The sequence below is a fragment of the Atractosteus spatula genome, chromosome 2, assembly GCF_055471065.1.
Source record: "Atractosteus spatula isolate fAtrSpa1 chromosome 2, fAtrSpa1.hap1, whole genome shotgun sequence".
NCBI classification, from domain to species: Eukaryota; Metazoa; Chordata; class Actinopteri; order Semionotiformes; family Lepisosteidae; genus Atractosteus; species Atractosteus spatula.
In genome coordinates, this window is record NC_142707.1 from 17,410,750 (window position 1) to 17,421,868 (window position 11,119).

The following is an 11,119-nucleotide window of genomic DNA, read 5'->3' on the forward strand; positions in this document are numbered from 1 at the left end:
CAATATGGGTTGAATAGGTTACAAATAAAAGCAGCCTTCCTCACGTTCTAGTGCCAACAGTACCTCCCATATCACAGTAGCTCTCAGTAGGTCAACATAAAAGGGCACTTTTTCTTAACTTTTTCTTAACTTCTGGTGCAGTCAGTTTCACCTCCCTCCACTCTTTCATCTTAGTCTCATTTCAAGTACAGGCAACAGCTAAAATAAAGGAAACACTCAAGTAAATGAGGGATATAAAGCATACTGAATGGATTAATAGGTGTGGTACCTGAGCTAATAAAGCCATTTATGTCTCATCACTCTTGTATAAAAATGCTAGTCAGGCTCAGTTGCCCATTATTTCTCAGTGTCTTTAAGAGAGGGGTGATTGTTGCAGTACAACAATCACCCCTCCCCCATTGTTGCAGCGTGCAGACTGCTCAACACGCTGATGTTTCACGAGGAACAGTGACTACAATAATACTGGCATGGAGTGGAAAAACATCATCTAGGGGCAAAGGTGGATGAAAGTGCATACTTCTTGACTGTGATGTCTGTGCAATGGTTTAAGATGAAAAGCAAGCCAGCTGACTGCAAATGTGAACCTAAGGGGTGAGCAGGCAGTTTCATCAGGTACAGTCCATCAAGAACATCACAGAGAGAGATATTATGATGGGGAGTAATGCTAAAATCCCTTATTATACCTAAAACATTCACTTGTATGCATAAAATGGTACAAAGAACCTAATCTATTGAGCTGTGAAAAAAGGCAGCTAGATGAGTCACCCGTCAACCTGCTCTCAACAAGCAGACAGATGCACACGTGACCTGCAGGCTCAAGAGCTGGTTTCCCATGGCAAAGGGATCTGGCAGCTATTTTATACTGTGGGGTCCTTGATTTCCAGACATGGTTTCCTGGCATCATTTAGTTCCATTCAACCCCTTAGAGGGCAAGATAAATGCCAAAAAATACAAAGCCATTCTGAGTGATCATGTTCATCCAATGGTAAAGCATTTCTATCCATATGGCATAAATGGTTACTGAATGGTTTAATGAGCATGAAAATGATGTAAAACTATATGCCACAGCCATTCCAGTCACCAGATCTCAGCCCAATTCTCAGGCAGCATCCAAGGCAGTTTTCCACCATTATCACAAAACGCCAAATGATGGATTCTCTAATCATCTTCTGACAAAGAATAGTGTCAAACCCCTCCAACAGAGTTCCAGACACTTGAAGAATCTATACCAAGGCACATTGAAACTCTTCTGGCAACTCATAGTGGCCCAATGCCCTGTTAAGACACTTTATGTTGGCGTTTCCTTTATTTTGGCAGTTACTTATAGAAATTAGGTCAGTGACCTGAGTTCAAGTCAAAGTCCAGTGGAATCGAAGTCTCACCAATATGGCCAGTGACATTCATTTTCGGAATAGAGCAATTACCAATGAACACTATAAACTGCACAGTGACTCAATAGTGATGATTGCTGGTTGCTTTGTTCTTAAATGGTGAGTGGGTAAAAATAATAATATAAAAAAGATTACAAATGCCACGGACCATTTGGCCAATCTAGCCTGTTTTGTTGCTGGTACCAAACTGATCCAATTATGTCATCCTGCCATGTCTTGAATGAAGGCAAGGTATTGTATTCAACAAAATGGCTGAGTAGCTTGTTCTAGGCTCCTAAATGATAGGTGATGGGATTATATATCAGAATATTTTTACAGAGTAGAAGAGCAAAGCTTTCTTAAATGTAACCCTCTTATCTTTTTTAACTGAATAGGCTACATTATGGGGTTAGAAAACCAATCATGTCTCAGATACCAGTTTTCTCACACAATATTCTCTATTAGAAAAAACGTGGTAAGTGAAGATGCATCAGACAACACACCACTTTGTTTCCTTTACTGTTGGGGGACCGAAAATGCTGAAAAATACAAAGGTCAAAGATGGTGTAAAACTTAAGAGCATCAGATAAACTCGAATTCCCTGCTAACACAGTGAAAGGTACTTCATTATGTAAGCCTAATGAAAAATTGAAATCATGCCTGCTCAGTCTTCCATAAATGTTTTTTCGTAGTTTTTTTTTCCTTCTTACTGACTGACCATCTCCCTAGAGTCCTGCCATTGTGTCCAGGACAGTTCAGAGTCCCTCTGGAGATTTCTAATGCTTTCCTGGAATGACTTCATACAGTCATACCTCTCAGCTTCCTGCAGCTGCCATGGCCAAGCACAATCCCAAAGGAAATGACAGCTGCTGCCCAAGGCTCAGCAGCAACTTCAAAAGACCAGAGTTCCATGTCACCCTCACACCCTTTCAGAATCACAGCCACATAAAACCATCTGTTAAAATGTGCAAAAAGGCTGGGTTATATTAAACAGCAAAAAAACATGGCCCTGTTACCTTCAGAGGCAAACATTCCAGACTCTTCCAACCATGAGCAACTCGAACATCAATGTTGTGAAAATAGCAGCTTTCCAGGCATAAGTCATATAATAAAAAGGCCATCTGGTATTTTTAGGAGACTACTGTTCTATAACCAACCTTTTTTTGAGTACACTTATTTAAACCAAGTTTAATGTGTAACACTCAGGGCCCTGTAAGCACATTCTTAATCCACATGTACAAAAAAAACATGATGCATTTAGAATACTTTGATACAGCTTTATTTGCAGAGAAGAGGAATAAGGGAAGTCCCTAATTACAATCTTGAGAAACTGGTCTTTAGGGTCAATACTTAAGTTCAGTGGTGGCCAACTCTGGCCCCATTGAGATTAATTTATAGGGTTTATTTAACAGCCCTAACCTTTAATCTTCCATTCACTTGAAGCAAGAACCATCAAACACTTTTGATTTGTTTTGCTAACCATGGACCTTCAGGGCTACAGGGTATTGATGTTTTTATGTTCAGAATGATCTCTTCATGATTTAACTGAATAAAGTCAGTCGAAATAAAATCCAATCAACATCTGCTTCCGTGCTTTCAGAATTCAACCTCTGCCTTAAAGAAAAAAAACTTGACACAAATTTATGGAAAATAAAGCATGTATTTTCAGTTCACAGGAACTACTGTTAGCTACAACAAATCACTGAAAGTAATTCACTGCATCTTTTATTTTCCTAGGAAATTTGAATTTTATCAAATTTAAATTTGATTTGGATCAAATTTAAAATAACCTCATGGTGGAATATCACTTTAAAAAAAGGCACTGTCAGTACTTTGCCAGTTAGAAAATGGGCAGCTGTTCCATTTTACATAAAGTAAAACGGCACATCAGAGGACCAAAATTCCTTTAATGAAGAAACACTACAAGACACTGATCCACACATCTTTGGAAATGTATTGGCCTAGTATATCCAGCTGAAGTAATCTTCACTGTTATCTTGAGTTTAAATAGAAATAAATACCCTTTGTTTTATTAAGCCACTCTTCAGCCATTTAATTCCCTTATATGTCTTAAAATACATTAATATAACTTCATTTTGTAATCTAAAAACATGTTTAATACTTTTGATATAACTGACACCTCACCCAATATACCCCATGGATCCATTTTAAAAACACTGTAGTAATTCATATAAAAAATTAAATTAGTCTTTGTTAACATATATTACAATACTGCTTTTTCAAGTAGAGAAAAAAAGACATTTCTTTCATTTACTTTCTGACATTGTCCCTGCAACAATTTTGTTTACATGGTTTTATTTGACATTACAAGGGCTTTGTGCTTTTAAAACATATTTACTTGTGCATGTTCATATGTTAAACAAACTGTTCCTGTTCATTTAATGCAGATATAGGTCTGCCTGGTTTTGAAAATCTCAGCATTGGCATTAGCCTGGAAAAATCAATATCAGCGGACCTCTACTGTAAAGAATATACTAAAAGAACTGAAGGCTAAATGAACTTAGATAAACTACACATCTGCTAAAAGTATGACTATCATACAGACTCATTTTCTAATCAATTTAATATTCTACCAACATAATAAAAAAAGCTTCCTGATCACTTAGAAATGATTACATTAAGAATTGTCAAAACGTAGCATGACCTTGGCATGGCTTGTTGTATTGTCTGTAATTACACACTGGCAGTCACTCAGTACAAGTGACATTAGACACTGACTGTTCTGTCACCTATCCATGTTATTTGCTGTAGCTCATCAGAAGCACATTCAGAAAATTATCAAATGCCCTGCCAAAAGTTTCCAAATAATGAGGGATACAAAAGGCGGAAATTTCAAGATGATCTTTTGTTGGGAAACCACACAACCTTTAAGACGTTCAGTACTGTGCTTGTAACTCAAGATCAGTCAATTTAATGGTTTTCTTTGTAACGCTGAATTTGTTGCCTAGTATCACATGTGCACCTTACACCAAACACTGCTGAAGAAGGAAAAAAACGAAAATAATTATATTAACGATATCACAAAAAAACAGCTTCCGCTAACCAAGGCATTCCTGAAAATCTCCATCACCAATTTGTATTCCACTTAAACACCGGTCATAAAACGTCACTACTGGCGTTTAAACTAGTTCACATATCATTAACATGTATATACGCAGATTTAGCATTCGTTTATGTATATCGTTATTTAGAATATCGAGAAATATTACTTTGATGTCGTCCTAAAACAAATTATAAAATGCTGGAACTGCATTTGGGTCAAAATCCTAAAACACTGTCTAGGCTTGGGAATATGGAATTGGTTGACATCCTGTGAAGAGGTCTCTCACACCCGAAATGTCACTATGGAATTTAGAAGCCCTGCACACCGCAAAATAAACTCCACAACACTAGGATATAAAATGAAGCACAATTTTAAATCGGGTACAGTTTAAAGTAATCCTAAAATACGAATTGGTTCAATTGCATGACAGTGACAAAACATTGAATCGCGTGGAAGTGAACCTTTTTGGGTATTCGCTCTAAGTGCTTAAGAAGTACGTTATGCAGTGTACAGCTGGTTGATGTCTATTCACGGATATTTTCACCACATGCAGACTCACCGCCGGATTTTCCGACAGTACCTGCTCTTTTGTTTCGTATTGGAGTTTCGCACACATTTGTCACAGCTGGCAACTGAATGTCCCCCATGAGTGCGACATTCTTCTTTTCCATCAACCCCCCCTCCCCCAAGCCAGAAGTCACAACCCCACTATATAGCAATATCACAGCCATCTACCCAATATACATCTCACAAAATGATGAACCACTCTGTAAGAAGCACTGCTCCACGTAAGACCATCGCGATCGCAAAAAGCTAAGCGGCTTGTGAATGAGCAGACAGCACTTTAAAAAAAAACAGTCAATGTAGGTTATGGTCGTGCTGCTGTTAAGGAGGGGACGGAATGAGGGGAGATCTTCAGTGCATCTTAAATGTATAATATTTTTAAGAGCCTTACCCCATTCGAGAAACTCCAGCACATTCTTCTCTCTTCTAAGCGGGGAGTTGTTGCACTCATCATAGAGGCAAATGAGAATATCCAATAATGTTTCCACACTGAAGCTTTGCCCATTAGACTGAGCCGGCCCGTCCAAAATTAGGTTCTCCAGCTTCTTCAAACGTACCTCCCCAGACATTGTTTAAAATATTTACAATGGTGAGATTTAAATAACAAGAAAAAAATATTAAAACAGTGATTGCGTTATATTTTATACTGGTGCGGGTCTACAGCTTTTTTGTAGCCTGCACAGCCTGACTTAATTGTCTAAACTTCGATTTGAACAATAAAGAATTATGATCTTTATCCTAAAATGAATACACCTTCAAAGGAGGGATTGAAAAGAGCGTTTCTTCATTTTTTATTTTTAAGGAATAAATAAGAACACCCAGACCCTGCCCAAACCGGCTGGCTTGTAACTCTAGTAGCAGCAACAATAATTCCTTTCGTAAATTCGCCTCTTCCAGAAAACTATGCACAATTCACTTCCATGTCATGGTAAAAAAAAAAGAGTTAAAATGATCCTCCCAAGTTATAAGTCTGTCTTCCACAATGCACCAAAAAGGAACACACACGAAAAAACGCATCAATGGCAAATCTGCAATATAAAAAGCCCAAAGCCCCTCCTCTGTTGAGTCTGCGATAGAAAAAAAAACCTTTAGTTTATTCCATTTTTATTCTGTCCTTCCCAAAGCTCTCCCATTTAAATTAAGGAATTATAAAGGTTTCTCATTTTTGTAGCAGTTCCGTCCGAGCTAGTCCCGTATTGGATTCGCTTACGTTTCAGGGATATTTTTGGTGTTTTTGTACATCTCTCTCCAGATCCCTGTTTCCCTGCTGTTCCATCTGCTGCTGTCTCACTTCTAGCTCGCTGCAGGCAAAACCGAGACCAACATGGCGGCCGTCAGCAGCTGCTGCTCCGTCAGGGAATGCAGGGATACTGGAGGGATAACCGTGCTTGTGAATGGACATGATACTACGGTTGCTTCGGGACATCAGCAGAGAATGCAGGATTCGATAATGGTGTCATTGTCTGGTAGAGACATTGAAGCGATCTGGTATTACGAATACACAAATGTTAAGGGAATATATTGTAACGAATTCGCTACAATATAATGGAGTACTTAGTTATTCCAGACAAACCCGATTAGCATAAGGGGAGACGACAGGATTTATCAAACTGTAAGTAAAAATTCTAATGTGTAAGTAAAACAAAAAATCAACGTTTTTTTTCAGTTCTTAAAAAATCCAGTCTAAAGTTGGAAATTAATATATACATTCCACATATATAGTCTGTTTTAAAATTTTAACCTTTCAGACCCGGTGAGAAGCAAATTGAAATGGACAGAAAGCTTTGAATATCATCCTGTGGTTATCATTTCCAAATTCTGTGATAAAAATAATCTGATAAATACCCTACAGTCATGTATTAATATTCCCACATGTATATCATGTCAAAACAGGAAAATCCTACAAGCATTGCAATGTAGTTGGCTGTGAGCCAACACCTGCAATATTTAAAATTTGATTTTGCTACACCCCTGTTCAAACATGTCTCAAGGGTATTAAATTAAATTAGAAGGTCTACAGGTTATGGGTTATATTACTTCCACATAGATCTTTCATTGCAATAGTGGAAATATGACATCCTATAGACACCCGCATTTTCCCAGAGGAGTTGATAAACCATCCATAATAATTATAACAGGACAAAACATACAAAACCATAAAAATTCAAGGTCATTCACAAATGTGTATGCTGTATGTTCCTTTTTTAACATAGCATTTCTACAAGCAATTAATCAAAAGAGGATGATATTTCATCATTAAAAAAGCAGAATCTAGAGATTTAAACAAGCATTTCACTCTGAATTTCATGTTATTGACATTTGTACTGTATACTGCTAAGCCTTTGATATTTAGCTAAAATGATCATTGTGAAATGCAAATAATGATTTCGAAATATATGGTTAACACTGAAATAATTGTTTTTAGTACATTATTAGAGAAATACAAAGGCATTAGTCTGCTTTCACCATCATTAATACTTGAATTTATTTATTATTGTAATGAACACAGCTACTGTATGTGTCTCTTACACAGGCTCATGAACTACTGCATAAATCCCAATACAACCCCTGGTGGTGGAAACAAGCTTGTGTTTATGTCCTTTTTGGTGAATATTTCCTTGCTTTGGGTCACAATGTTCAAAATTTAGCTGTAGAGATCTTTAAATTTGCTTGTGATTGGCTCCAGAATTATATCCGGAACCAATCACAAGCAAAAGATACACAAATCAAAAGGACTGATATTTTCAAAATGTCCTTTGTCATGCACATACAAATGTTACTTCAAATTTGACTCAATTCACAGTTATCAATCAAGTGAAAACTTTCACAAATACAGCAGACGTCTGTATGACACTCTAGCAGAATATTGGGTAAACTGGAAGCATTAGGGATTATTTGAGTTCACTGGGAACATTATTGGACATTTGGGTACAGTGAGAAAATTAGGGATCTTTTGGTTACAGTGGAAACATTACTGAAAATTCTGGTCCACATTAGCAAACATTTGGTTACTCTAGGAATTTTTGGGAACATAAGAGAACATTTGGGTACAGTAGGAATATTTGGGAACATTTTAATCACACTGGTAACACAGGGGAACATTTGAACACTGGCAAAATTAGGCAACATTAGGGTACAGTGGGAACGTTTGGGAAGTGCAAACTGGGGACATTTGGGTACTTTGGGAATATTTGGTGTTACGACCCCAAGTGTCTAGGGGAAAAGGGGTGTAACATTTAGGATAATTTTTGGAAGCAGGTGGGTTCTGGTTAGGGACTAGGAAGCGTGATATTAAGGGTCGGTGCAAAAGTGATGATTTTAAGGTGAATAAGTGACTGGTATGAGCTAGGAACTAGAGTGGTACCAAAGAAAAGAAAATAACAAACAAAAATGGAGCTGGCTAGGAAAGTGAGGGAAAGCTAACCTGACTACAAAAGAAAACCCGAAACACATGGTCTTCGGCATCTTCAACACCCTAGCTAACCTCCACTGACTACCTAAAACCATACAAGACAAATGGCACTCACCCGTACTAAACTAGTGTTACTAATACAAAATCAACTAAGTGTGTAGAATGTACCCAACAACCTAAACTAACCTTATACACAAAAGTTCACACAATAACACAAGTGAACTAGGAATACAAATAAGGGAAAACGAGAGTAATCAACAGGAACAGGGTACAAAAGAACACAAAGGTTGAACAAATAACACGTTAGGGCAAGGTTATGGCAAAACAAGGATAACACAAACAAACGAAAGTACAGAGAGACGAACAGAAACCAACAAAACAACAAAGCCAAAGCTTTACGAAAATACACACACACAAAGCAAAACAACAAACAAAACAAAAAACAACAAAAATATTAGAGTATTTGGAGTATCTAAAGTATTTGTAATTGTGCACAAAGACATAATAGCAAGGTACAGTATGTTTCTAAATTGTATCTGTAGGTTGTGCGTGTTTCTGTCCCAGTGATTTGCTAGTCATGTTCAAGACGTAGTCTTGATTTGCTTCTTCTACTTTCAGGATGGGCTCCGGATTGCCATGACTCAGGAATTAACAGTTTGCTAATGAAGGATAGATAGATTTTGGTATTCCACATAATAACTACTTAACCTTAAGTCAAGGAATGATTAACATATGTAACATATACCAGTAGTCAGCCACAAACTTTCTGAAAATACTTTCAGGCACATTTTTCTCAAGAACCTGTCAACCAAAACCTGTTTTAACAGTTTCACTGAAAGAGTTCAAGGGTATTCTTATTTGTTGAATTACTCTGGCCCCTGGTGGCAGACTCTGTTATCAACAACATTAGAAAGCAACATTAAATTTTTCCATCACTCAGGTCATTAAGCTATGCACTGCTGTAAATGTTCTTGAGCTGGCATAATAGGCAGTTGGATAGTTAGGCAGAACAGTTAAATGATAAATCCATTGTGCATTAATGCATCTTGGTTGATTTTTTATTTTTTTCTTGATCAGTTTTACAAATTGACTGTAATTAGATCGATCCATACAAATTAAATATATGGGATACAAAACTGGTATTACTTGGCTTGAGCAAAAGCAGACAAACAGAATTATGTACATTGGCAAAATAAATGTGCATCCAGTAAATAGAGGTATTCTTCCATTCAATCATTCAATCTCTAAAGCTCCTATTATATCAGTTTTTCATGGTGGTTGTTGTTCTGCATATCTGGCAGAAATGTGTTGAATCACACTTTCCATGTGAAGATGGACTTTATGATAATATACAGTAGTTTCTCTTTTAGAACATGAAAACTATCAACTCTGATGATTTAAATTAAGCTTTTTTCCTAGTGTCCCATATTGTTAGTTGCTGAACTTGTTAACCTCAATAAGGCTTAACAGCCGAAACAGTATTTCTACATTTCAGCGTGAAATGGACCTTTACTTCATCCCTTGAATAATGAAATATGGATTATTATGACACGTGGGTAAGTCATTAGTCTAGGAGACAGCAAAACACAAAAATTAATTCTGAAACGGTATGTCCCATGGAGCACTCGTAATCATCTCAATTCAAATCATGATTCCTGATTCTGAAATGTGGTCAATTAAGAAACTTAGCAGCAATCATCATACACAGACTAATCTTTCTAATAGGGTGAAATGAACATTGAAACCTGTGATAGCCTGTATGTAGGACTGAATCACCACCTATGAGATCAGTGGCTTCTTGAATTTGGATTTGAGATGTTTTACTCCAGTTGAAGTGTTAAAATGTGAATTGCTAAAGCACCCTCACCTGGGCATCCAGAGTGCCCATTTTTGGAATGTCAGTCAAAGTTGCTCAGAGCTGTATGCAAGCCATTAGTTTGAGCTCAAGTTAATATTACAAATCCTGTAGATGAGATTTGGATTTGGTCTTAGTGCGAGCTTACTCTTCCTGTGATGCCTTTGTGTCTTTTTATTTCAGATAACACCCAGTTGGAACGGGTCGGCGATTTGCATGAATAAACAGGACCAGTAAAATATCTGAATTGATAGATAAATAGATACGTTTAATAGAATGAAAAGTATTAATGTCATGATTTTTTAAAAATATAAAACTATTTTGGAGTATCTCCTAAGGTAGCTCAATTTTCAAAGGGGGAAGGCGCAATATGTGGCACCCGCCACAGTCAAGAAAAATATTCATCAGAGAGCATTCTGAAATTTGGCGGAAATGCAAAAGGGGACCATAGGCAACGTCTTGTAATGAAAAACATTGGAGACACCAGAGGGCGCTAACACCATCTGTTTTCATCAGAGACAGTGCAATGACTTTGTAGGGTCTAGAATTGCCAGTACATGGTTGATGTTAGTGGCTTTCGATGTGTACTGAATATAGAAACATTGGAAACATTTGTTTGTGAACAAAGATATTTTGCTGTATTGCACCGAGTTTTGAGAATCGAGTTAAAAAGTCCAGCTGAATTTATAAGCATTTATAAACCCAGTGGCATATTTTACACTCTCTGAAATGTATTTGGGTCACATACCACATACATTTTTGGATAAAAGCAAAGTTATTTTCATATAACCCTCTGGATAATAATGTCAGAAGCAATTGTACTAATGGATTTGGCACAGCTGTGGAATGTTAAT

General features: G+C 37.1%; 1 protein-coding gene across 5 annotated transcripts in view; it reads right to left on the reverse strand.

Moving 5' to 3' along the window:
• The window catches only part of LOC148839379 (serine/threonine-protein kinase MRCK alpha-like), a 180,921-nt gene extending 174,628 nt beyond the window's left edge, over positions 1-6,293 (reverse strand). For all 5 annotated transcript variants that reach the window (XM_088934544.1, XM_088934516.1, XM_088934535.1 and 2 more), the window contains exon 1: positions 5,390-6,293. In XM_088934544.1, coding sequence (XP_088790670.1) covers positions 5,390-5,567 — 178 coding nt within the window. In that variant the 5' untranslated portion in view covers positions 5,568-6,293. The remainder of the gene's footprint in view (positions 1-5,389) is intronic.
• Positions 6,294-11,119: the final 4,826 nt, after the last annotated feature.